Below are 27,508 nucleotides of genomic sequence, written 5' to 3'. Positions count from 1 at the left end.
TTCCTCCCCTGCTCTGATGGCTCCCTGTTCTCTGGCCCCACTCTCCTCAGGATTTCTGCCTCTTCTCAGAGGCTCTGTTCTCCAAGTGCCCCTGCCATTTGATCATGGAAGAGCTGCAGATGGACTGCAGGACTAGGACATGGCCAGCACCTCGATGACCCAGTCACAAGACAGGCCACCAGCTGAAATACCAGAACCATGGGGCCTGTTGCATCTGCTTCAAGCTCAAAGGGAAGGCCTCTTTCCACCATGGAAGGACAGAAAGCAAGGAATCCACTTGCTGGGACTGCAGTTAGAAGAAAGGTCAGCAGCCGTCTGCTGAATGGCACGAGGCTGTGGGGAAGATCCTGCCCCTTTGCTGCCATGCGTTGGGTGGCAACCACCCAGCCTCCTGGGGAACTTGGCTTATGCCCATCCTGAACCTGTGGCTGCATATACTGTCCCAGCATTGGCTTCTGGGTCTTCCCAGTCCGTCGAGTATGAGCCCTTGAAGCCCCCTGCTGCCTGGCTCAGCAAAGCGTAGCCCACAGCTGATGCTTGAGGCCATGTCACATACTCAGGCCGCTCTGCTGCTAAGCCAGCCTTACAAACTTGCCTGAAATCTTTAGTTGTGTATTGCTTCTTACCAGGTTTTGCACAAGCTGCCTTTTTTCCGCTTCCTGAGCAGATTGCCAGAGTCTCAGAGCCTTTCTGCACTGCTCCTCTGCCCAGCGGAGCTGTTGAGCCATGTCTTCACATTGCTGCTGGCTGAGAGATCTTACAGCTAGCAGCTCACGACGAAGGCCCCTCACATCCTCTGCAAACATGACACACGGCCAGAATCAGAGACTATCCAAGCCAAGGGATCTGCTGACCTTAAGCCCTTTCAGTTTCAGGCAAGGAGGGACCGGCCCTCAGCTGCTTCACTCCTCAGAAGCCCTGCGGACCCAGCTGGCTTGGGAGCAACTGCACAGGGCAGGGCCACCAGCAGAAACCAAGCGCACGAGGCTCTCACCGAGTATCGCCTCCTTGGCCTGCGTGGCTGCGCGCACTTGGGCTTGCACATGACTCCTGGCGATCTCCAGCTCCGATATGTGCTGCTGAGCCTCCAGCAGGCTGCTTTGCAGGCTCTCCTTCTCTGACCTACAAGTTGTGAACATGAAGAGCAATTGTTCCTGGCACACAGGGGCAGTTTCTCCAGAAAGATGTGCCTTAAGATCTCTACGCCTTAGTATGGATAACGGCTTGCATGGAAACTCAGATAGAGCAGGACTATTTTACCACTTTACATAGCAAAGCAAGGTCCTCCAGGTGACTGGGCAGCCTTTCCTCATGGCCTAGCCCAGCTGAGTTTGATCTCAGCAGCCAGAGCTCAAATTGCTGTTGCCCGACCTATCACACACGCGTGCGCCCACCAAGTATCTGCAAAGGAGCAAAAGCCCAGCCTCTGCTCACTGCCCTGAGCTCATCAGCACTCCCAAGTCACTCTGCAGGGGACAGAACAGGGCACTCCTGGCCGACTCGTCCATGTTTCATGCCATTCCTAGTGTACGTATCGTTTCTTTGTTCGCCAGGCACTCTCTGAGTAAAAGGGACTAAAAGCATTCACCAAACGATACAGTGAAACCTCCAGCTTCCAACAGCATGAGTAGGAAAGCAGAAGTAGGTTTTTATCTGAAGAACTGTCTCAGGGTGATGGACCATTTCCTGCCATTCAAATGACTGGAATTTGATAACCAAGACCACTCACTTCCTTTATTTTTGACTAACTAAACAAGCAGTGCCCAAATATCTTGGCACTCTTTAAAAAGGAAGAAGCAACAGCCAAAGGGACCTTGACTGGTTACAGAGGTGGGTGGACAGTGGGCAAGAATCAGTGCGGAGCAAGAATCCCCAGACACTGTCAAGAAGTCACAAGACCTTTCCCTTCTGCTGCTGCTGCTGTTTCTAAGCAGATCTAGGTCCTGCACCATACTTCACAAGAGTGAGCTCTGAAGGGTCTCAAGATTTTCAGCATGACCCTCCAGCTTCATCTGAAGCATCAGCGAGCTACTCACAAAGTTCACATGGAAGAGCCTTGAATTTTGAAAATCCCATGTCCAACTACTTGGCAAGGAAAGATTGATGGTCAGATGCACCCAAGGAGAAAGCAAAACCAGAGGGAAACTTCTAGTTTCAGCAAACATCTGTACGCTTTCCCTGGTACTCAATTCAGTGCTAAGTTGGCTTGCTTTGCGCTTATCAAAGGAATGTGCAAAGGGTCCCCAGCATGTGCCTAAAAAGAGCTTTGAGAGCTTGAGCTGGCAGAAAAAAAATATTCAGGCCAGAGGATCCTTTTCTTTTGACTCGTGTCTCTTTTCTTCTCAGTCCGAGAAACATCTTGGGAGCACAGAGCAGGAAGTAAATCCTGACAAGATACGCAGCACCTTTGTAATTCCAGACCTTCAATAATGTCACGCCCAGGATCTCCTCCCTGCCTTTACCTGGCCTCTGCCAGCTGCTCTGAAAGGCCTCGTAGGTCCCGCTCCGTGGCTGCCAGTCGGGCTTCCAGGGCAGCGTTCTCTTGCGCCAGCATCGCCTTCTCTCTGCACACCTGGGACAGTGTGTGCCCTTGGCGAGAGAATTCCTGGAGCAGCTTCTCCAGACCCCTGCGGGCTGGCTGCTGTCGGCGGCAAACCTGGAAGGAGGGAGGCACCATTTTTCAAGAGGAACAACAACAACAACAGCAGCAGAGTCTTGGTCTTAGCTTGCTGCCAGAAGCAGCATTTGGGGGGGTCTTGCTAGGACAAATCCCTCTCCCCACAAGTGCTGCCTAGGAACAAGGTGAGCATACCTTTGGCACTGCTAGAGGAAGCTCTTCATTCAGCAGATCCTTCTGAGGCTGCCATACCTCCTCTGTCTGTGCCGCCACTGCAGACGCCCTCTCTAGGGAGGAGTGGTGCTTTCTCTCAAATGCAGCCAACTCCTTCCATCTACGACAAGCAGACACACAAACAAGCCTTTAATGGCAACACGGTCTTCTTGAAAAAGCACGACTACATACCATGTCCCACATAAGGCAGTCTCAGGGGCTTCCAACAGCCCTCTACTTCCACCTCAAGAGAATGTTGCAATTCCCTCCCTAGACCAGTATCTCTCTTTGTCGTTCGTGCGGGTGAAAGATTCACCACTGAGGAAGTCAAACAAGCCTCCAGAAGCCACAGGACATTTCCAGAAAGCTCAGGTACTCTCAGCATCAGAGCTTCCTGCCTGCTCCTTTCTGATTACAGAGTATACCGGCCTTGCAAAAGTTTTTCTTTGGGTAAGACGAGCTTGGGAGGTCCAGAGGAGTACTCTCCCCCTTCCTCTTGCATTCACTAGTGAAACAAAGAACGAGTCTGCAAGCTAGAGCTTGGGGAGGAGGTGAGTAAAATTTTCAAATCCAATTATCAAAGAATGGTTTAGGCTGGCAGAGACTCCAAGAAGCCTCTAGCCCAGTCTTCAGTTCCAAGCACTTGGGGTCAGCATCTGGACAGGCTGCTCAAGGCTCTATCCACCTGGGGCTTCTGAATTTCCAGAGGTGGAAACTGCAGGATATCTCTGAGGCGCTTCTTTCTGCCTGATTGCCTTTGCAGTTCAATGCTTTGCTGTCCTTAAGCCCAGCCTGAACCTCCCTTGCTTTTATTCTGCTCTAGTTTGGAATTCTTTTTGTCAAGGTTGAAGAAGAGAGTCCCAGGAGGCAGCTATGCTCTAGGTGGCTGGGCAGCCAGACCTGCCCTGGGCTGCCTTCCCCCGTCAGTGCTGAGCAAGACAAAGGATGAGAAAGCCAAATCTGTTCTTTGACACTGGGCCTCCTAGAGCCCAGCAAGGCCCACCCCTGCTCAGAGAAAGCGAGAAAGCTTAACACACACCTGAACTCCTGGGCGCCGTGCACTCTATCCGTGCTCTCCTGCCGCTCAGCCGTTCCTGCCTGGGCCAATGAGTCCTGAGTGGCAAGAACCTCTCCTAGCGGGACCTGCAAGGAATGGGCAGGGAAAAAGCACAAACAAGCAATAAGGAGTTGGGAAGTTGCCTCCTGAGAGCTGGCAGAAGCAGCAAGCAGAGACACAGCTGACCTGAAGGCAAAAGCTGTTGTGCGGGGCTGTTCATGTGGTATGTATGTGGTGTTTATGTCCTAACTAAGCCTGCAGTTGTTCTGCACGTGTCTGAGTAGAAGCAGGGAACATTTCCCTGCTCAGCTCTGGTCAAGTGGCTTCCCCTCAGGATTTCAGGCCTTAGAGAGCAGCCAACAGGAACTGCATTCCAGCCCTTCACAGACAGACCTTGTCTCTGCCATGCAGAGCTTCTCAGGAGTCTTCTCAACAAACTTGGCTCAGGTCAAAGTGAAGGGTGCAGTCCAAGCAGTGACTGTAGCTACCTAGGTAGGGTGTGGAGAGGGGCAGGTCCCTGCAGGCAACAGTGGCTCCTCCACACCCCACAAGGCTCTGAACTGCGCCATGGGACTTCTCTCTCTGCTGACAGCAGGGAGCCTGCACAGACTCAGTGCACAGAGGAGCTGACTTTCATACCAGTACCACTAAAGGACACCATGCTACCGCTTATCTGACACCAAGGGAAGTTCGCAGTCCCTGTGAGAATGCCAGGACAATGATGCCTGCATGTGAAAGTTCAGATGCCAGTCCCCACGTGTGTTCAGTGCCTGGGCTGAAGAGCTAGGTCATGGCAGGACTCCAGCCCACAGCATCGTCGGCCACAAAGAGCAAGTGCTGCCTGCTCTGAAACTTGCAGCCCTGCACTGCACCAGAGCTTTGCACTGAACCAACCAAAGCTGCCACTGATTGGTGCAGGATGCTCAGGCCCTGGACTGACAACACCTGGAGGTTTGTTGTCCTTTGCCTCCCCTTTAGCCTCTGGAGAAAGAGAGGGAGCCAGAGCAGGTTCTGCTGCTGATCTTATGCCCTGCAGGCAGGCAGCAGTGTGAGGGACAGGGAGTAACCTGTCATTTGGAACCTGATTTCTCCTGAGCTCTATCCCCAGCTGTCCTGAGCAGAAGTCATGAATTTAGATAAAATTGAGATACTCAGTTATTAAAACTCAATTCAAGTGGGCTAATAAGACTAATGTTTAGACAGGATTGCACATGCTTCTGAAGGAGATATTTCAGCCTGGCTACAATCAGCATGCAGCCTCCTGCCTGCAAAGCTTGACCTTCATTAGTGTAAAGCTCTTCAGCAGAAAAGGAGGAAACTGATGGAATCCTTTTGGTGGTGTTCATGCAGACGTTGACGTGGACTTGGTTCGGCCTGCCAGGCTGGCACTCTAGTGCAACAGGCCAAGCCCACAGTTTGCTGCACAATCCTCAGACACCAGGAATGTCAAGGGTGCCCGTCCCACTCACCGAACCGTGCCCTTGATTCCTTCCACGTCTAAGGCGATCTGCCGGGGGCAAGGGAAAATGAACAGGTACTATTAGAAAACTGTTGGTGCTGAGGAATCTCACAGAACAAGCCCAAGCAAGCAGAGAGCATTTTCCTTTCACAACATCCCTCCAGGAGCAACACTTCTTTAGCACAACAAGCAGGACTGCAGGCCAGCAACAGAGGCTGTGTCTACCTTTTCTTGGCTTTGCCACTAAGGAACTAGAAACTAGGTTGTGCCTATGCCAATTGTTTCTTAGAGGTCAGTGCATACATGGGAGCGCATTGTCCAGCCTACAGCCAAAGCATCATTTTTCTCCTCTCTTTCCTGGACTTGCTTTTGCTTTTAGTAAATTGCACCCAGCATGTCCTATGGGGTTGCTGTACACAATTCCCCACAAAAGCTTCCAGCAAACTCCTTATGGCACCTGCAGATTTGTTGGGACACAGCACAGGCCCAGCTCCGGGCTTCAGGAGCACACACAAACTGCTCGGCAGTTTGCCCCTCAGGGCAAAGCCAATGGCTCTTGTAGCACACAGAAGGGGTCCTGTTAGACAGGCACATCCTTTAAGGATGAAATGCAGAAAAAAGATGCTTTTCCTCAGTTCAGCAGAGGAGCACACAGTTTTTTGAAGGACACCTGCAAAGCTCTCCCAGCTGCACTTTGGAAGTTCCTACACCATGCTGGGCAAGAGACACCCCCCCATTTAAGTTGAAGCTGTTGACAGGAACTTTACCAAACATATGGCAACTTTATGCCATTTTTGTTCCCACTTGCTGCCCCAAGGAAAAACCTTCTATTTACCAGTCAAACGACGAAAAGCTTTCCGAGAAGCCGCCAATGAAAAGGCGCTGCTGAATGCTCTACGGACTCGCTCCATCGTTTGAGCAGTGCTGCTCGAGTCCATAGGCTGGGAAAAAAAATGGAAAAAAAAACCCCACTTGCACAAGTCCAGAGACCGTGCAAGGAAAAAGGGGAAAAACAGCACACTTGCACGAGTCCACGGACTGTGCAAGAAAAGACAGAAACAGAAGGACACCCGCTGTAAACTGAGAACAGCTCAGTCGAGGTGATCCTCCTGCATCGAGCACGCCAAGAGCTGCTCTGGATGCTGAGGCCTTGCGGGCACCAGGAAAACCTCCTGCTGACAAGGCTGTGATGTGGCAGCCCTCTGCTGACATCACAATAGCAGCTGCTCTGGGTTGGTCTGTGAATTCATGCATAGCAACCAAACCTTCTCCACAGTCAACACAAAAGAAAAGCCCAGAAAGTTCTCCTCTGACCCAAAGCAGCACAAAAGCCCCTTGCAGTCCATAGCCCACAGCTGAAAGGATCCAAGAGTAACACAAAACAGGCACCAAGCCCATACACCCTGTACGCCAAGCTGAACACTGACAAAGAGCCAGGATGTGAGGAAAGCAAAGGCAACGCGCCCTTTTGGCCAGCAGCGCCTCTGACTAAAACCAAGAACACTTGCCTAAATTCTGTGGATGAAATCGTGCTTTGCTAATATCCCAGAGAATTCCCTCCACTGGAATGCCTGCCATTCCCACCCATGTGCTGCATGGCTAACATCAACCAGCAAACTGTAGGGCTCCCTGGATTAAGAATGACACCTAAGTGGGGAGAAAAAGCCAAGTAACCAACCTGCTGCACACACAGCACACTGCTGCTGCTCAATTACGGCACCTCCAAGAAGCCTTTGGGGGCTCTGCCTCACGTCTGGAAGCTTCCCTGGAGTATGCATCTGGCAGTCACAGGGATCTGACTCTAATGGACCCACAGAAAGAAGGAAAAGAACGTTAAACCCCAATGTGGTACAATGTAAAAGCTGGTGGGGAGAGGAAACCAGTGCACCAAAAGGGGCAAGTCCCACCTAAAAGGGAGTTATGAGGCAGAGACAAAAGAGCTCAGCTGGTGGGCACAGTTTAGGAAGGCAGGCTCAGGAAAACAGAACAACCACAAGCCTTTCAAAGTTCAAAAGATTCACTCCCCCTCCTCTCCTCTGCTCTTGAAACCAGGTTTTTTTCTCCCGTCCAAAAATACTTTCTTGAGCATTCATAGCAAGTGCCTGGAAAACCTCCTGTGATCTTCTTTCTCAGTTAAAAACTAAAAAGAATGGAGAAGGATCTGGGCTTTTGCTGTTTGCCTGCTCTTGCAGCCACATTAGCATTTTGGAAGGGCTCTACAGAAGTCCAGGTGTTTCCCAGCCCCAGGATCACCACTGGCATGAGCCCAGCAAGTGTAGTGGAGAGAGCAGCTGGTCAGACTCCACGTGTGACATGTGGGAGGCTGGGTATTGTCCTGATGCAAATTCCCTCTGTGTGTCAAACTGAAAGTCAGGACAATTCTCAAGAAATGTCTGATTGGATGAGAGACGCCTTTGCATCTACAGACAGCACATTTGTGCCTTTCTGGTGTCATAATCCCAAAGCTTTAAAATGTTGCTTGGTGACCCCAATTTCCTCTAGACTAGACATCAGGGAGGAGTTTCAAGCAGTCACTGCTTACAAATCAGTCCCCAGAACCACACATACCGTTTTCTGCCCACCATTCACAAAACACTGCTGTTTCCTCAAAGGAAAGCAACAGAAAGCTCTAGCAGACTGCCCCCACCCCAAGAGTTTCCAACCAAGTTTTTCCTCTACTTTCTACGGCCTACGTCTTAGGAAAAGTGCTTTCTGCCAGCAGAGTGAAGTGGAGACAGACCATTCATTGCTGTGACACAGCACAGGTTGCTGCTCCAGCTTGAGAGCTGGAACTCAGGAACTTGGGCAACTGTGCTTTCAGATGCAACCACAGCCAGAGAATGAGGCTGGGGATGACAGCTTGGGGAGGAAGCTGGCCCAGCAATGGCATTGCACACAAGCTCTCAAGGAGGCACTATCAGCATGACAGCCCTAATAATGCCACACAAACCCTCATAGTAATACCCATTTATTGGATGCTGGTTGATCTGCATGCACGTCTACACTGCTGCCTTTATAACCTTTTGGAAATGGTCAGAGCTAGCAGGATTCACCCAGCATCAGGAGCTGGTGCAGCCTGGGAACCTGCTGATTTACAGAGGCTTCCGGCTTCCCAGGTGATGCCAAGGCAAGCCCTACTGCTACTGCTGCTGCTGCTGCTGCTGCTGCTGGTCTGCCAGAGAGCCCCGGCTGGGCAGGGATGGTGCCACTGTGCTGCGGGCTGTTTCTCTTTCCAGAGCTGGACAGTGCTTTTGAGGCAGTAATGACAGCTGGTGGGAGAAGGAAGGGGCCTTTTCTGGAGCCAGCACTTTCGGGCGCACTACAGCCACCTTCAGGGGAGAATGTCGGCAGACACAAAGTAAAGCAGAGAGACACAGCTGGAAAAGGCTTCCTTTCAAGCCTTCTTGTCTCTTGGAAAAGAAGGGAGCCAAGGGCCAGGCCGAGCAGCAGGGCCCGAGCCCTCCTCCGTGCCTGCAGTGAGGGGTGGCTGCCGCTGGGCGGCGCCATGGGCAGGGAGCGCCCCTGCGCGGGAAGGGCGGGGCGGGGCAGCCGCCAGGGGGCGCCCGGGGCGGGGCGGGGCCCCTCTGTGAGGGGGGAGAGCCTCGGGCAGCTGCGAAGCCGCGCGAAGCCACAGACGGGACTGTGCGGCCGCAAGGCACAGCGCCAGGGCCATGGACAGCGCCAGGGCAAAGCACAGCTTAAGCGCGGGCTGACCGGCAAGGGAACCTTCCCATGGAGTGCAGCATTTCCGTGTTTTGTTTGCCAGTCCTGCGCTGAGCTGGCAGGGCACAAAGCCTCCTCAAGCACAGGTGCCTCCTCTCCAGGCTTCCTGCACTTCCTTTGCTGACGGGGTCCAGTCAGGCAGCCTGAGGGCAGGCTCAGCTGATGTTACAAAGCGCTGCTGTCCAAAAAGAAAAGAAAGACAAAAGCTAAAGCCGAAAGGAACTATTAGTTCCCTTGCTGAATTCCTCACAGGCGGAGGCAGGATTCCTCTGGTTCCCAGAAAGGTGCAGAAACAGGACACGAGGACACTCTGTGCCCTTTCCCTTCATGTCCAGGACCTTGCTATTGCAGGCCAGCGTAGCTCACCATCGTATTCACCCCTTTACCCAGGTGTCTTCAGCTTGTTGGGATTATCCCATGAGAGCAGCCTGAGAATGCTGCTTCCTGTCTTAGGGCTTTGTTCCTGCTAGGAAATGCCAGAGACTCACTTAGCTTCCTCCTTTCTAACACATGGCCCAGGTTAGCTGCAGTGTAAGGCCTTCCTCAGCAAATGCCAATCCCTCTAAGAAATGCTGATTCCAGTGGGATTTAGGCCCAAGGGTTGTTCCCAAGAGCAGTGCAGTTCAGGGTTTCAGCAGCAAGACAAGAGCAGGCAGCCTGGCAAGCCTCCGCCATCTGCCGCACTCAGCTGCCTTGCAAATTCCTCTGCTTCCTGTAGCCATTGGCTGAACTCCTGTTCTTGACCTGCGGCCTTCTCCTGTTGCCCGTCAGGCTGGCACCTGAGGCCTGTTCTGAGGAGGTCTAGAACAAAACGACAGAGGAAATTCCAGGGAACCTGCCCTTTGTCTTCTTTGCCCCTTTTGGTGCTTGCAACCGTCTGCAGAGGACGTGGGATTTTCGTTTCAGTGAGCTATGTGGCCCAGGAAAGAAAAGCCTGAGTTAGCTGAGGAAAACCAGGATCAATTTTCTCCGTTTCTGCAGGCCAGAAGTGGGAGTGCAGCAAATGACTGAAAAATGCAGTACTGTGCAGCACATACCCAAACTGGGCATGACAGAGATTTCGAACCCACATCCAAGGAGGAATCTGAATTGCAGGTTTCCCACCTGGGAGTGGGATTTTGCAAAGGCACCAGGAGCTGAATGTTGGATAGAGAATTTTTCAGGAGAAGGGCTGACTTGGGAGCTGGTGGAAGTGGAGAGAATGGGTAAACGCGCCCATGGCTGCACCCACACCGTGAGGGCTGCTCCAAGGGCACCCCCTGCCATGCACAGGACATGGGCACTGCCCCGTGCGCAGGACGTGTCCCTGCCATATTGACAACACAAACGCCGCTCCAGTGTCATGCAAACACATATGGGTGGTTTGTTAGTTGTCATTTTTTCCTCACTAAAAAATAGTTCTTCTTTGGGTGAATCCTACGATGTGCTGGTTGATGTTAGCCATGTAAGGAATGAGCAGGAATGACAGGCATTGCAATGTAGGGAACTAGTTTTAGTCAGAAGCCTTGGTGGCCAAAGTAGAGGGTGTGTGGGCTTGGTGCCTGTTCTGTGTTACTCTTGGATCCTCTGAGCTATGGGTTATGCACTGTAAGCGGGCTTAGCACTGCTTTGGGGCAGTGTGTGCCCTGTCAAAGGAGTCCTTTTTGTCACCTGATGTTGTAAAGTCTGTGGCCAAATGCAGGCATCTGTGGTTTTTGCCTCTGCAATTGTAGGGTTTGCAGACATGTTCAGGTGTCTTTTATTTTTGCCTTCTTCTTCTACAGTTGGCCAATTGCTGTGGGTGTGCCCTTTTTCACCTTTTCCTTGCATAGCTGGGGGATTTGTGCAAGTGGGTTTTTGTTCCTTTTTTGTTTCCTGGCCTGCAGACATGAGCAGCACTGATCAAATGATGGAGTGAATCCATCGAGCAGTTGGCAGGGCTTATTTGTTGCTGTCATCCTGCAGAGTTGTTGATGGTCCGATGGGTATGTAGAAGTTTTTTTGTTGGGGCGGCATATTGAAGCAAAAATGGCATGGAGATGCCAAATGTTTGGTAAAGCTCCTGCCACCAGCTTCAGCTAAAAAGGGGATTTCTCTTGCGCAGCATGGTGTGTGCAGGCATCCTTTCTTTGTTCTCTGCAGTTGTAGAGTCTGCAAACACATGCAGGTGTGCCTTTTACTTCCATCCTCTTGTACAGTGTGTAGATTGCTGCAAGTATCTCTTTTTTTCCCCATGTTTTGCTGTACAATCCAAGAACTCATGCAAGTGTTTTTTTCATTCTCATTTTTTGCATAGTCTGCACAGTCATGCAAGCGTCCTTATTTTTCCATTTGAGTTGCATTTAAGTCTGGGATTTGTGCAAGGGTCCATTTTTTTCCTCCTTTCACTGCACGCTCTGGGCATTCTTGCAAGTGCGTCATTTTTCCCTTTTTGTTTCATGATCTGCGGGCTGCCGCAGCATTGCTCAAATGATGAAGTGAGTCCATAGAGGAGTCGGCAGCGCTTTCCCCAGCCCGAGCTCCTCTGCTCCACAGAGCAGCCGCCCGCCCGAGCCGCAGGTGTCCCGTTCCAATGGGGATGCCCTGCCAGGAGCGCTTGGGGGGCCTGAGTGGGGAGGTCGGGGACCGTTCCCGGACCTGGCCCGAAGGCTGACAGCCGCGTCTTGCCCGCAGGGAAAGCGCAGGAGGCCCTGCAAGAGCGATTCCTCCGGGTTCGCTGCTGGTGCGCTGTGCCTTCGAATGGCAGCGTCTACTCGGGGATGTGGCGGCGGACTTGGCCCCGGTGGGAGGAGGGGTGTTGCGGTTGTTTTGAGGATCCCTGCGGAGTCCCCGGGGCGCCCCCTAAGCTGTATGTTCGCTGGTAGCCGCAGGCAGGCAAGGAGACTCCACATGGCTTCTGAGGGTGCTTATGAGATGAGCGTTTTTTGGGGGTGTCACCCCCGGGAGCAGCATGTTTTCTGAGAGAGAAGGGGGGAAGGGGAAGCGATAGCGAGAGAGGGAGAGCCTAGGGAGAAAAAGGGCCAAGGCCGTTTCTCGCCTGCCTCGCATGTCTTAACAGGGAGATTCAAAGGGGGAGCGGAATAAAACTTCGCCCAACGGGATTACAGATGCATGATACTTCTTGGGAGGGACCGCAGACTTGGAATATACCGGACATTTTCGAGGGGTGAGACAGAGTGTAACATTGAACTAAAACGTAACACCACGGAGGGGTTGGCGGAGGGCGGAGTAGGTGGAGGGCGGAGGAGGGAGAGGATGGGGCTCGGCAGGGTGGTATCTTAGCTCAGCCCTCTGCTCCCCTTGGCTCGCAGCTGGCCATCAAAGGTGTTCCGCGGGATCGCATCCGTCATTAGGGCGAGCTGGTGAGTGACCGGGACTAGCGGCAGAAACTGGCACATGATGGGCCGGGTAAACCGAGGCCCGGCAGAGTTGAAGCCGCCATGACGCCTGGAGGGAGAGCGGGCATGAGCAGAGTGGAGGGCTCAGAGCATCCTGGGCTGGTTGTGGGAGTCCAGACCAATGGCACAGCATCAGCCCCACTGACGGCATTGTGATTTTCTTGTGTCCCGACGGAACCCACGTATCCAGGGAGATGGTGGTTCTGGACAAGGTGTCCACTGGGTTCCATGGTGTTGTTCAGCTCTCGGATTGGTGTGAGCTCCCTAACAACTTCTTGTTAGTGATGGAGTGCCCTGAGCGGTCGCAGGACCTCTTTGATTTCAATCTGCCATGGGGGCTCCGTGTCAGAGGAGGTGGTGCAGGGGCTGTTCCTCCAGGTGCTGAGGCCGTGCATCACTGCAGCAGCTGTTGGGTCCTGCACTGGAACATCAAACCAGAGAACATCCTCCATGACCTGGCCGCTGGACAGGAAAACAGATGGATTTGCCTGTGGCACCTACCTCCAAGACACAGCCTGCCCAAACTTTGCCGGTGAGCCCACCCAGGGCCAGGCCCCTGGTCAGTCCCTGCATCTCATGGCCCCACCTGGCTATGGTGCCGGGGGTTGCCCCCTTTGCTGCCAGTCAGGGGCACAGCTTTGACCCACAGAGATCTCCTATACGAGACTGTACGAAAGATCAGAAGAATCATTCCACCTTCTCTCACTGCTAAACCAGTTCTTCTGTTTCTCATAAAGACAAAATGCAGATTTTCTGTGGATCAATGGCAGCCTATCACATCTGCAGAGTGCAGAGGCTTTTTTCCCCTGCTGCTGTGCTACAGGAAGATTTACTAAACAAGCAGCATTACCAAAAAGGGAGATTCACAGAGGGACCACAAGCAACTGACTTTGTGCACTTAATCTCAAAGGTCACCACTCTCAGCAGACACAGATAGAAGGGACTCGCTCAGTCCCTTCTTGCTCTGTTGACCCAGACCTTGCCAGCACAACTTTCCCTGATGGAGAATTACAACAAGGGACAGTTCCCTCACAGCTGTGCAGCCCAGAGATCTTCAGGGCACCATCAGCACCCGGCTTCATAAGTGACCAGTTCTGCTGGGATGGAAACCAACCACCAAATCCTCGCTGACTTCAGCGGCAGCAGCAGTGCCTGCATCGGATCCCCAGGTCTGGGCCTCGCCAGGACAAAGGACACACTCGGCACATTGCCCCTGAAGAATGTGACTTTGGAAACAAGCACCTGCCACTGTCTCCTCTTGTTTGTGCTGGGGTCACACCAGCCTGAGGCACTGGGCAGCCCTCAGTACCACCTGGGACTGCAGATGACAGGCCCTGGCCTCCAGGACCAAACACGGAGGGAATTTACTCTCCAGACGGAGCTTGCAGATTGAAAAGGCTGCTGTGAGCAGCTACCTCAAAGGGCAGACGAATGAAGCTCTCCTGCACTTTAGCTGTGCCACACAGCTACACAGCCCTGGGCAAATATGGCGGAGCACACGGGCAACACAAGGCACAGGAAGAGGGACAAAGCCACTCAAGCACAGAGACTTTTCATGACTGATGGGCCCCAGACAACCCCAAGCATTGCATCACCCACCAGTCCTTATCTGATGACAAAGAGCAGGTACATCAGGTGCTTTGCCTTGCTGGCCAGGATCCTGCCAGGCGCTTTCCTCTTTGCTCTCCTGTACTGCCAGCAGACATGCCCACCTTCTTCGTTGCACTTGCAGAGCCTCGTACCTATTAGCCATGGCCACGTGGGAGGCAGGAGGTGTCACGGTGGAGATGTTCCAGCTACATAGAGCAGGAACCAAAAGCATCGATGTGCACAGCTGAAAGCCTGCATCAGCACAGGATGTTTTGGCTGTGGCAAGATCCATTCATATGAGAGGGGAGTCATGATGGTTCGTTTTACTGATCTCAGAGTGCAAAACATAACACACTGGGTATTACAGTATTACTCAAAAGAAATGCACCTTTATTGAATGAGCACAGCAAATGCGATAGACGGATTTAGGGAGAGGAAAGAGAGAAATGGGGAGAGAGAAACAGAGAGGGGTTATAACTAGCAAACATAGAAAGACAAAGTCCTCGTAGTCCAGCTGAAGGAGTTCGCCTAGTCACTTTGGGGAGTGTCTCTGTCGAGGCAGTCCCCACGCAAAGCAGAGACCACAAGCAGTCTCAGATGACAACTCGTTATTATCGAACATGGCTGACCTTTTATACACTTTCTAACTCTTAAGACTTCTTTTACCCTAACTATTGGCCACAATAAATCAACATAACACTATTCTTGAAAAGTTACAATGACTTCAACTAACTTTCTAAAAATACTTTGTCCAGCTGCAGAGTTCTCTTCCTATCTTTCTTCCATTCCTCACTTCTCCTGGTCTCCTTGCTTACAGCCTTGGAGAGAGCTCCTTGCCAGTTTCTTCTTGCTTCTCAGCTTTCTTCTTACACCTTTAGCTAACAGGCTTGCTTATAGCCCCTTCCCCAGGGGAGATCTCAAAGGTTAACTCAAGGTTCTATGATATATATATTGCTGAGGGAGGCCAACAGATCTTGAGGTAAGTCTATTGAAATCGTTGAGGGGGAAAAAGAAACAATTAAGAATAGATGTAAAAGGTAGTCCATGTTCTAAGCAGTAGGCAAGGACCATCGTCTTCTTGCTCCAATGGCCACACTTGCAGGCAAATATGTCCCTTTGGTCTGGTCGGCTCCCCCACACACCTGCCCCGTGTTAGGGGTTTCAGTCTCAGTCCTTGGGAGGGGGGAGCTTCTCCGTATAGGGCTCTCATGTCTCAGTCCTTGAGAGAGAGGCTTCTTCCATCTCAGTCGGTCTGCCACGGTGGCTGAAAAGCAGATGAGGGTCTTCTTTGGACCACCAAAGGTGACCCCAGAAAAGTCCAACCACGCCAAGAGGTGGGAAGATTCCTGGGCTATTGTCACCAAGCAGGTTCAAGCATATGGGGCGCCTCTCCCCCTGGCAGGCCCTGCTAGGAGCAGTCACAGTAGACACAGCTGCGAACAATCTCTTGGCAGGTCAGAGCTCTGCTCGGGGGCCTCAGGATGTTTGGCATTCATCCACCACCAGCAGACCAGAATTCCCATCAGGCTCCTCAGGGTCCCGATGCCTGTCCTTGAGATGGTCGTGAGGCAAATGAGGGGAACTTTCAGACTGTCTCCTCAGGCTGACCGGCTCTTCACTGGGTTTTCAATGGAAATGCAATTGCACTTTCTTCCTCATCCAGAAGTCCATCACTGGGCAAAAACTGGCCAGTGAGCAGCATTCCAAAGGCAGTATATGTTGGTGCTGATAAGGGATGGAGATTGTGCCCAATTCCAAGCCACACAAGGATGCCCTTTGGGGGGACTTTCCATTTTTAAGAAAGAATGGCCAGTTCTCAAGGGAATGTAGAGCCTTATGCCCTGGCTGACAAGGAAGGGAATCTTCCAACAGGCTTGAGTGTGTATAGGATTAATATTGTGAGTCCAGATCCAAGCTGCCATTGCAGAAGGCAATCCTGAAGTGGTCCTGGTCATCGCTTCCGCTTCCTCGATTGCTTTGCTGCACGTTTTTTGTTTTTGTTTGAAAAGCCCTTAGAGTGGGGATTTAGATGGCGAGGGGCCCATGTGGTCTGGAGAAGGAACAAGAGAAGAACAAACAGTCTTAGTAAACAGCACCAGGATTAAACCAGCACCACAGCCAATCCATTTCTATGAAGTATTTGACTCCAATGACTGCTGACAAGTCAGGAGTCTGAAGGGAATCCAGGAAGCCAACTGTTCTAATCAGTTTGCCCAGACTAGCACACACACCATCACTGAGTCATTGGCTAGGCCGCAGCCTTCTGCTGCTCGCACAACAGTCTCTGCTTATGTCTTTACTGCACAGGGAAGCTCAGGCAAAGCCCACCCATTCCCAGCTTTTTCCTCAAAGGCAAAAGGAACGCCCCAAGTGCTCCCTGCCTGCATCCAAGCACCACAATGGCTTCTAAAGGGAGTCCAAAATGTCTCTCCCAACACCAAAGAGAGGAGATACATGTGCTACAGCTCATGCTGAGGCACACACACCATGCACTGCTCAATCAGACAAAGAATGCACAGGACGTACTCAGCAGCTTCAGGCACCTCCTCAGCAGCCTGACAGCCAGCCTGCTCCCACAGCTCTAGCCTACCTCTGCAGGGGGCTTCCTGTGGGACCTCCCCCCTTCTGAGACATAGCTCTGGCTTTCCCATTCCATTTGGGCCTGAAACACCATCCCAACTTTCCTTAAACCTGTGGTCTGGTAGCCTCTCACCTGACCGGTTCTTTCCCTCCTGGCACCAAGGTCTCTCCAGAACTGTTTCCCAAGGGCCAGTTAAGAGACAGTGCCACCCTGACAGACAGTGTCCAGAGAAACAGTGCCCATAAGGAGGGCAGAGGAGTCCAAAACAACACAAAAGCTCTCTTTTCTCACCCTTTGCCTTTAGACTGGCTCTGCTTCATACCTCTTCTTGTTCAGCTTGCATGCTGGCAACTTCCTGCTTCATCTCAAGCAGCCTTTTCTCCTGCTCCTTCTGTACCTCTGCAAGGAAGTTTGCCCCTTGTGCCAGCAGCTGCTGTGCCTCCAAACGCTGCCCTTCCGGCTCCTAGTGAGGGGAGGAAGACACTTCCACATGAAGTTCCAGCCAGGCTGCCCCAAAAAATCAGTGGAAGCTTCATGCCTCACACCACCCACCTGAAAAGTGCACATCATGAGTGATTTTGTGCCCTCCAGCAATGCTGTCCCAAGCAGAAATTCAGATGGAGGATCAGCAGGTGGGGGAAAAGGAGATGCCACCTTGCTTTCCTGCTCTGATGGCTGCCTGTTTCCTGGCCCCTCTCTCCTCAGGATTTCTACCTGCTCTCAGAGGCTCTGTTCTCCAAGTGCTGAAGTGGCCTTGTCATCACCTTTGCTTCCTGCATTACCGTGCTGCAGGGATGACAGCAATCAGCCTGTCAGAAGAGGCTTAAGAGAGGCTCCGCTGATTGGAGAAATGGATGCTGCCCAAAGGGAAAAAGAAACAAAACAACCCAAATTAAAAGAGACAAAGAAAAAAGGAACCATTCTTTTCCAATCTCAGCTCCTAACAGGGTCAAGCTGGGTTCCTCTAGTGCCCAGAAATACACAGACATCGGACTGAGGGCACCATCAGCTTATCTGCCTTCATGTCCAGGATGCTGCTATAGCAGGAAACATGGCCCTGAAGTGCACTAGTCCATTCCCCAAGGTGTCATCACCTGCTGGGATTTTAGTCCTGATATCACTGTGGGATTGCTGCTTGCTTTCCAAAGGTTTTGTTCCTTTCAGGAAAGTCAACAGACTTATTCTTATACTCCTCTTTGCTTTTTAAGATATGGGCTATATGGGTGTCCAAGGGAGATGTGGGGCATACAGCATTCCTCAAGAGACTCCCAAGAGATCTGGAAAGTATTGATCCCACATGTTGTTCTCAGGATGCTGGACATGCAGGTTTTCAGGAGCAAGCCAGGAGCAAGGACACAAGCAGCAGGGCGCAGATGTGCTCAGCTCTGGCTTGCAGGAAGAGCGGTGTCTGCCTCGGCATGCCCCTCCCTCTTGTGCTGGCTGGCATCTTCCTTCACAGCAGGCACAGGCAAGGAAGCGGCCCGGTCACCAGCTCCTTGTCTGCCACAAAACCTGGCAGCAAAGCCACAGCCGTTCTCATCGTCTTGACCGGGCCAGGCAGCACATGGGGCTGGCACAAATCCTGCACAGCTGTCCCCGTTTGGCTGGCAGAAACCTCTAAGAGTGGGCTGGGAGGGACAAGCTGGGTGCCCTCGGATGCCCCCAGTGAGCCCCCGCAAAGCCCCTGCCTTTTTACAGATCAGTCTAAAACCACTTGGCAGGGATTGCTTTCATTGTGTTCCTCAAGCCCCCTGTCCCTGGCATTGCAATACTTCAGTTCCTTTGCTACCAGGTAAACCTGAATGCAGCAGCCGAGAGCAAAAGAGGGCCACAGAAATGACCAGAAGGTGGGAGTTCTCCTCTGAGGAACAGCTGTGAGAGTTGGGCTTGTTTAGCCTGGAGAAGAGCAAGCTCCAAGGAGACCTTTCAATAGTTGTAGAGGCTTCTAAGAAAGATGGGGACATATCTTGTAGCAGGGCCAATTGCAAGAGGATAAGAGGCAATGCTTTTAACCTAAAAACCCCTCATTTGTGATTGGCTCCAAGGAAGAAACTGTATACCAGGAGAGTGCTAGAATACTGGCACAGGCTGCCCAGAGAGCCGGGAGGAGCCCCAAGCCCGGCAACATTCAAGGTCCGCTTGGATGGGACACTGAGCAACCTGATCTACTTGGAGATGTCCTTGCTGGTGGCTGGGCTTTTGGAGTAGGTGACCTTCCCTGGTCCCTTCTAACCTCAAGCACTCTTGGATCCTACTTGGTTTCCATTTGAAAAGCACCCAGAGTGGAGGTTACTACATGGGGGGCCCATCTGATTTCCTGGAGTGTGGCCAAGGAGCAAAGAGGAACAGCTGTTTGTCCTGCAGCCCCTTTGCCTTGTACCTGCAGAAGTTCCTTGGCAGAGCCTCGCCTGTCCACATCCATCTGCAGGCAGCAGCCCAGAAATTCACACAAGCCAGGGGGTAGCCTGAGATTGTGCAGATTTGGCACCCCTCGCTTGGCTATCAGGTAGTTAGCCTGAAGCAAAAGGAAACATGAGACTCTACGTGATTCTTCCATATCCTTCAGGGCTCACCTAGACCCCATCTTTTCAGCTCCAGTCGGCAGTGGCATGTTCTTGCCTTAGCAGACGGTTAGAGATGAGCCTTCTCTCATCTCTAAGGAAGAAAGGTCCCAGTGCAGCCCCAGCTATTCCATGCTGCACCACATCTTGCCTCCACAGCTGATGTGAGCCCCAGGGGCAGTTTTAGAATTGGGCCCTGGTGGAAGCCACTTCAAGCTGTGCAAATGGGATTTTGTCTAATGGACAGGGACCAGACGGGCACAGCTATCTGAGCCTCTTTGCACCTTACCCTGTCACTGGTTTCCCGAATATAAGGAGCCTCTCCTTTGGCCATTTCTATTCCCACGATGCCAAGGGACCAGGTGTCCACTTTGGGGCCGTATGGCTCTCCTCTCACCACCTCGGGTGCCATCCAGCAGGGGGTCCCAACCATCGACCTCCGTTTCCTCTGCTCAGGGCTGAGCAGAGCACAGAGGCCAAAATCAGCTGAGGAGAAAAAAAAACACTGCTTCAAGTAGGAAATCAGGGAAAAGAGTTCCTCACTCTCAGTCTCAGAATGCAGTGCGGAATGAAGCTGGAAAAGCAGCTGGGCTCTCCTTCCTCAGGGCTGCAGCCAAGTATCTGCCCGCAAGGGTATGGTTGTCCACGTGAAAACCCCACCCACAATTTCCCTAGTGGCTTTTCCTCATTCTCCTGAATTTTTACACTGTAACTCCCTCCCTTTGGAAGGAACACACACAAACCAAAGTTACTCTTGACACCTTGTTTCTCTCTAGACCACTCAGCACCTTACAGCTGCACCCTGGCCTTGCAGAGTGCTCCCTGCCCTCTCACCAGCACCAACTGCTGGCACCCGGCAGCCACTCCCAAGCAGCCCCACACCGCCTCCCTGGAGAGCTGCGCCTGACTGGGAATACCCACCCAACTTGACGGAGCCATCCCGGCCCAGAAGGATGTTGTCACTTTTGATGTCTCTGTGGATCACCTGGTTGGCATGAAGGAAAGCCAGGCCTTGCAGGCACTACGAGAGAAAAAAGAAACGGGAGGCCAAAAGTTACCCTGATCTGATCACATCACTCGCAAAAGGAGGCTGCTCCTGAAGATTCCCAGATCTCAAAGGATAAGTGAGTGCTGGCAAGGGGAAGAGCTTGTAGCTGCAACACTAGGAGAGCAGGATCTTTCCAAAGGAGGCATGTAAGATTTTGAGGGGGAAACGTCAGTCGTTGTCCAAGACAGTCCCCTGCAAAGCCAGTAAGATGACCGCTGCTGCAGCGGATGCACTCTCCCCCTCCGGAGGACAATCATGGGTTTGCCAAAAGAGAAAAAGTCCCTGCCTTGGGTACCAAGGGGATCACTGTTGGGCGAGAGACTGGAGGACAGGGGTTACATGGCTGCCTTAAGAGAAGACTTGGAAGTAGCTCATTTGTCAGAGTTCAGCAGAAAGCACCAAGGTGGTTGCCATGCCATCCTTTGAACTGGAGACCTGTGACAGATGAGTCTGTCTTTGGCTTTGCCACTTGTTTTAAACTCGCACACCAGCGCCTTTGTGCTTACAGGCCAAGGAGGCAATACAGAAAGGTTCTGGGTAAAGACTTGGAGAGGCACAGGGCAGAACAGAAAATAATAATGAAAAAGAGACAGGGAGTTCAACAACGGTAGATAAGAGTAAAGAACAGCCTACAGTAAGGGCAGGGACACTGGTAGGCAGTTCTGTGCAGATGCTCCGTCTTCTCTGAAGCATAAGAGCAACCCAGAAAGAAAGCTCTGAACATGGAATCTCTGCCTTAGCCGCGCTTTCCAAGGACGAGCCCATCCAAGCCATCCCAAGCACAAAGGGGACCCCTTACCTCCCGACACACTGTTGCTATGTGTCCTGCAGCCATCCTTCTCATGCTGACCACATCAGCTAAGGAGCCTCCATCCATATATTCCAACACCAGCAGGACAGCCTCATTGACAAGGTAGCTGCAAGATGAAAGCAACAGCGTGGAGCTGAATGGGCACAGCTAAATTGCCGTATGGAAGAAAGACTACAGCTGAGTTTTGTTTCCAGGTCACTGCTAAATGAAGACAGAATCAAAGGAAGACACACTCCAGCCAGGCTACCCAGTGTCTGCCAACTCTGCCGCCTAAATGAGGAAGGCACATCCACGGAAAAGGAGACGGCTTAGGTGGCAGGCAGGGGAAAAAGGCAGTTTTGTGAGGGCAAAGATAAATCTGGAAGCGGACACATCCCAGCAGCTGCTTCATCATCTTCATACACAAATTGCACCAAGAACTCCAGCAGCAAGGAGACACAGATTTCACACCTTTTACTCAGGGCAGGAAGGTGTGCAGCAGTGCCATCACCCTTTGGAAAACCTTGCAGAAAGAATAGTCACAAACAGGAAAAACAATTGGCAACCTGGCAAATGATGTGCCTCCTAGCCAAGCCTTTTGGCATGCAAGGCAATGGAAAATAGTGGGAACAGCACAAGGGAAATCATCTCTGGGATGCTTTCTCAGCACTTCTCCTCCAAAACTTGGAAAAATAATCACGTCCCAAAAGAGCAAAACAACATGCAGCCAGTGAACATACAGGCTGCTGCCTTAGTAAGAGAGCCAGGTTTCTGAGATCAATCTTCAAGCTGTTTATGCCAGGAACCATTCCCGGCAACAAAATGCAATCTCCTCCTATGCCTCGTACAGGTGTGGATTGATGTTCATTGAAAGATCCGTTTTCTGCCAGAACTACTTACCTTTCAAAGTAGGTGACAATATTGGGGTTCTTATTTTCACGCATGACCAGGATTTCCTTTAACACTTCCTCACAGCCCTGGTGCTGGAGATTAAGTTGCTTTACGGCCACCTATAATGACATTAAAGGCTCTTAGGGACAGACATCACCAGAGCCTCTTTCTCTGTGCACTCACAGGCCTGGATGCCTTGTCACCTCAGTCAAAAGGGACTCTAAACCACCAACCACAAAGCGCTAACAGCACTCTCTGCACCCCCAGACTTCTCAAATAGACTTTGTTTAGCACCACTGTTATCATTTGCACACGTCTTGCAAGCCAAAAGTAATTTTGGTCCTGTGAAGACAAATTGAAACCACTGAAGATATGGTAGCATTTCTAGGGGCTTTGAGCAGCGTTTCAGCAACAGCCGCCATTTCGATTGTGTGCCAAATAAACACGCACAAACATGACGGGGAAAATGCTGTCCAAAACAGAACTCCAAAGCGACTCAAAGTAAAGATACAATCTTAGCACATCCTTACTTCTGCCTTTTGGGTTTTGTAACTGTGAAGGACAATCGTGACCATGGTTTAGACTTGAAATTATTTCATGTGTTTAGCAATGAATAACCCTCTCTATGGTACACTATGGATGCGTCCCAGCTTTTAAATATAGGGCTTAGGGCGTTCGTACACCTCGTGGACCTCCCTCCAAGGGAAGTACCTGATCTCAGCACCACTGGTGGAGAAGGAACTACCTTATCTAATGCCTTACTAGTAAGGAAGATGGAATGTATTTGCTGAGAGCCAAAATCCAGAATTCTGAACTCTGAACTTTTAGCCTCAAAGAACAGCATGATTCTCTAAAACACCTCCATGTCCTTTCAGTACAAACAGCATTTCCATAGTGAAATGTCACCAACACAGGATCAACACAAGGTTGTATCACTTAAGGCTCTTCATCCACTTCTTCTCATTTATCTGTGTGTGTTTGTGTTTGTGTGGGTGTCTGTGTATGTGAACTAGGTTCCCTAGGAGTAAAAGGCAAAACAGTGTTCCACACAAGATCTCTCCTTCTTTAGGTCTTGCATTATATTTTCAAACTGAACCACGTGATGGAAAACAATGGGAAATACTATCTGTGTCTGAACCTGGGCTTAAAAGGAATTGGCTGGAATGACAGCTCTTGCCATCCGCTAATCTATGCATATTTATGCAGTAAGTCCAAGGGTGTCCTTCTCTGAAGGACACCACTGCTATCCTGGCATCCATTCAAGGGTGTCCTTCTCTGAAGGACACCACTGCTATCCTGGCATCCATTCAGGTAGGCAAGAAAGACAAAGTCTGTCCAAAATGCATTTTGCAGCCAGCCTCTAGACAGGCTGCTCCTGCGGGACAGCCTTTGCAGCAAAGACAGGCGGCCCAAAGCTCTGGCCACAGATCACATGCCAAGGGAAAGCACTCAAGAGCTGCAAAATCTGCATGGGCACTTACCGCTTGTCCTGTGGCAGCGTTGACGGCCTTATAAACAGTGCCAAAACCCCTAGAAACAGAGCAGTGGCAAGAACAGAGAAGTTGTTTAGTGCTGAGAAGCAAAAGGCAGCCCAGGCAGGAGCTCTCTGCTGCCTGCAGTGCCTCTAAAACACCGGGGTTTGTCTGCTCTTCAGCCAATGGCCCAGCAGCCCAGCAGCCCTCTGCCCTGCAGAGTGTCCAAGAGAAAAGCTGGGTCCAACAGGAAGAAAAAGGGCTGCTACAAATCTCAAATGTATACACTAGATGATGCATGCGGGGCTGTTCTTTGCCTTTTCCTTCTTGTGTCCGTGCCTGTGGCGTGCCTTTCCAGGCAATGAGACACACAGTCCTGCTGGGCCTTCTCACCGCTCTCTTTTGATCCTACCTGCCAAACTCAGGCAATGCCACACAGCCTTTCCTATTTTCCTGGCCACCGAATATGGTTTCCAGCACAATACAGCTAAGAAATTCTACTGAGAGCTGTTATCTGACAGCTCTCAGGTGGGAAGCTGCTCTCTCAGGTTTTTCTTCCTTCATGAGTCTGGTCATATTACTTTGAATCATACAAACCCAAGTCTTCAGGGAACCTGGTGCCACATCTTGGAGGGATAGGAGAGCATCCACATCCTGCTCCTTCAGGCAGCCAAGACATTGTCAGCATTCAGTTATCTTAGATGATGCCTTGTACTGCCACAGTACAGAGACAGGGACAATCTGGAGCCAGGGTCTGAAGATGCTTGCAGCTTGCCTAACTTTACATGTGATGTGGCACCACCAAAATTCCTGGCCTGTGGTTCTGCAGAAGTCAGCGTGCCTGCACTCACCCACTGCCAATACGTTTCCACCTGGCGTACTTCTTCTCCGGATCTCCCACACTCACCACATGCCCTGAAAGAAACAAAATGCAAGAAGCAAACTTCAAAACAGACATCCGGACTTCCAGGAGATCTGAAACTCAGCTCCACTCTCTGGGGCTCTGAGCAATTTATGGTCGCTTGGCTAACAATACCATCAATGAGAACAGCAGCAACAGCAGCCCCAGCAAGACAGGCAGCTCTGGCCTGCACAGAGTCTGATTCTCCCATACTCCTTTGAAGGGCTGCCTTGAGGGGAATGTCCCAACTTTCCCAGCTTTCTCCTTTCTCTGTTTCCTCATGGGTTGTGTGGCCCCTGGTGGATGGCCCTTTCCTCCCTGAGAGCCAGCTCACTTTGCCCTGCCCTTTGGTACCGCCACTGCACCAGCCCTTACTTAAACATTGTGCAGAGGACATGGCTCATCTTTTGTCTCTAGTTCCCCTTTGGCGTGCTCAAAAAAACCTTGCTGGAACTGACCTTCTAAAAGGCCTCTCAGCCACGGTGCACTGAGCTTGCCGTGGTGAGTGTGGTGTGTGTGGACTTGACTGCCTTCCTGAATGCTTACCCATGTGGCTTTTCCACAGGAAATGCCTTTAGGGAAATAGGTAGCAGCAATCACCATCAAAACCCCCTCGCTGCTACAGTAGACCCCACTCAAGACAGAACATGATTGTCTTTGAATTCAGACCCACGGAGGAGTTGATCAATCCACCTTTTGTCCCAACAGCTGATGGCAGACCCTGAGTCAACTGGGCCCTGTTCTGAAAAACCTGACCCCATATTCTCTGAGAGCACTGCACTGCCAGCTCTTCCTAGTTGTAAGAAGCAACTCAGTTCTACTGCAGAGGCATTAAGGCCTTGGTTGGTACGCTGTCCTTGAGTGCAGGAATCTATGCAGGGATTGCGGCCAATGCTCAGTATTCCAAGAATATTTACCAGCTGGGCACAAGCAGTGACAAAGTGCCTGGTACTGGAGGAACATGCAGCAGAGAGGCTGCAGGCTTCCCTCTGAGAATTGCCTGCAGAGCGCTTTTATCTGACTATGCCACACAGATGTGTCTCTCTGATGCATCTTCCTAAGCACCCAATTAAAATATCCAACAGGGATTGTAACAAATGTGCTTTTCCTCTTTTGGGGCACTTTGAAAACAACTCTTTCTCTCTGATAAATTGAGATTGTTCTAAGAATGTAACTTTTTAACTTGTAGGGGGTACTGAAAAAGATCTCTTCCTCACTTCTTAGTTCTATCGCCTGATGTTCTCTTCAAGGAGTTCAGGCTAACCAAAATGTCGAATTCTTATCAAACCACAGTGTAGAAAGAATAGTAGAAATACTGACAGTCATAAAAACAACACCATTATGAAACCAGCCACAGAGCCAATCAATGTCTCTGAAGTAATATTACTCCAATGAGTCAAGAGTCTAAAGTCAGGAGTCTAAAGGGAGTCTAGGAAACCATTTCTTCCAATCACTTTGGCCAGACTAGCACATACACCTTCCCTGAGTCATTGGCTAGATCAGAGCCTACTGCTGTTCTGGACACAATCCCTGCTTTTGTCTTTACTGCGCAGGGAAGCTCAGGCAAAGCCCACCCACTCCCAGCTTTTGCCTCAAAGGCAAAAGAAATGCCCCAAAGTGCTCCCTTGCTGCCCCCAAGCACAACCCTGGCTTCTGTAGGGAGTCCAAAAGGTCTGTCTGACACCAGAGTGGGGAGGAACATGTGCTACAGCTCATGCTGAGGCACACACATTATAATACACTGTTTAATTGCACAAGAAATCCCCAGGACGTACTCAGCAGCTTCAGGAACTGCTTCTCTCTCTCCTGGCTCCAGCGGGGCGAACTGCTCATGCTCCGGTTTTCAGGCTGCGGAGAGGAGGCTGCTTCCGAGGATGCGGCTGCGGCGGCAGCTTTGATGGCACATCCTGCTTCCATCTGGGACAAGAAATTTGGTTGTGTCAGAGAGGTGCCTGGCAGAGATGCCTCAGACACAGCATTTCAAAGTCAAGCCCTGAGGAACAACACTGGTGTTAGGCTGCAAGCTGAGCTGTCAAGTCTTCCTCCTCAAGTCCAACCCAAGCAGCAGTCAGAGACTAGAGCTTGTCACAGCCAGCCATAGTAGAGACTGGGAAAGGGAAAGAACAACTGCACATTTCACCCCTTTCTGAGGACTGCATTCACCATGGACAGGGACAAGTGCTTCAGAATCTGTGTGGGTCTCCATGCTGAGCTGAACAAACCCCTCAAAAAACTAAGTGAGCTCTAAGAGGCCAGCAGAAATACATTCACAGGATTGCTGGCCCAGCAGCCAAAGCACAAGCCCTGCTGCCCAGGGCAGCAGCTGAGATTCAGTGGCCCAGTAAGTGTCCTTCTCACCAGCTGCCATGGAGACCTCAGAGCGTGGCACTCAGACACATTGCCCCCATCCACCTGCTGCTCTGCAGGGCAAAGGCAACAAGGGCAGAGACCACTCGTTGTGTGACTGCAGTGCCTCCTGCTCTTTCACTCACCTGCTTTAGTTCAGCCAGCTTGTACTGCAGCAGGACCTTGCGCATCCTCTCCATGTTTTCTTGGTGGCTCTTCTCCATTGCCTTCATCTTCCTCTGAGCTTCCTGCAGTTCTGCCTGCAGCTTGTCCTTGATATTTGGTCAAGAGAAATCTTACTGGCACCTGCCATCACGCTCAGATTCCCTCTTTCCCAGGCTCAAAAGCACTTCTATTCTGCCACTTCCTTCTGCTTCTCCAGCCAGCTCTAACCCTTCCATGCTAGCTGTTCTTCCTGGGGCTCAGTGCTGGAGCCTGCCAGGCTCTGTGCTTCCAGTGCCTGCAAGTAGTCCTTGCCCTCCTGCAATGCTGTTCTAACCCAGAAGTTAGCGGGAGTGTCAGCAGGTGGCAGGAAGGAAATGCCACCTTCCTCCCCTGCTCTGATGGCTCCCTGTTCTCTGGCCCCTCTCTGCTCAGGATTTCTGCCTCTTCTCAGAGGCTCTGTTCTCCAAGTGCCCCTGCCATTTGATCATGGAAGAGCTGCAGATGGACTGCAGGACTAGGACATGGCCAGCACCTCAATGACCCAGTCACAAGACAGGCCACCAGCTGAAATACCAGAACCATGGGGCCTGTTGCATCTGCTTCAAGCTCAAAGGGAAGGCCTCTTTCCACCATGGAAGGACAGAAAGCAAGGAATCCACTTGCTGGGACTGCAGCTGGAAGCAAGGTCAGCAGCCGTCTGCTGAATGGCACGAGGCT

At 51.4% G+C, this 27,508-nt stretch overlaps 1 protein-coding gene across 1 annotated transcript; it reads right to left on the bottom strand.

Moving 5' to 3' along the window:
- Nucleotides 1–132: 132 nt before the first annotated feature.
- Nucleotides 133–26,850, bottom strand: LOC132322477 (serine/threonine-protein kinase PAK 3-like). Its single transcript, XM_059836964.1, has 15 exons — nucleotides 26,773–26,850; nucleotides 26,056–26,197; nucleotides 24,231–24,294; nucleotides 23,389–23,437; nucleotides 21,917–22,026; nucleotides 21,026–21,143; nucleotides 20,105–20,199; nucleotides 19,468–19,636; nucleotides 18,998–19,132; nucleotides 16,940–17,080; nucleotides 5,357–5,394; nucleotides 2,813–2,951; nucleotides 2,463–2,656; nucleotides 995–1,122; nucleotides 133–182 (listed from the first exon to the last, which is right to left on the bottom strand). Exons 1-15 carry the CDS (start codon nucleotides 26,848–26,850, stop codon nucleotides 133–135), a joined length of 1,650 nt encoding a protein of 549 aa, XP_059692947.1.
- Nucleotides 26,851–27,508: the final 658 nt, after the last annotated feature.

Source organism: Haemorhous mexicanus, chromosome Z (genome assembly GCF_027477595.1).
Source record: "Haemorhous mexicanus isolate bHaeMex1 chromosome Z, bHaeMex1.pri, whole genome shotgun sequence".
Classification (NCBI taxonomy): Eukaryota; Metazoa; Chordata; class Aves; order Passeriformes; family Fringillidae; genus Haemorhous; species Haemorhous mexicanus.
Note: the sequence above shows the minus strand (reverse complement) of the source record. Positions and strands in the feature narration are given on the sequence as shown.

Excerpts from the sequence above, each read along its gene's own strand:
- LOC132322477 (XM_059836964.1), bottom strand. The coding sequence starts at position 26,850 with ATGGAGAAGAGCCACCAAGAAAACATGGAGAGGATGCGCAAGGTCCTG. Across the intron at positions 17,081-18,997 it reads CTGCCAAGGAACTTCTGCAG|GAGCCGGAAGGGCAGCGTTT; the intron begins GTACAAGGCAAA and ends TCCCCTCACTAG. Across the intron at positions 2,657-2,812 it reads TTCCTCTAGCAGTGCCAAAG|GTTTGCCGCCGACAGCAGCC; the intron begins GTATGCTCACCT and ends CCCTCCTTCCAG.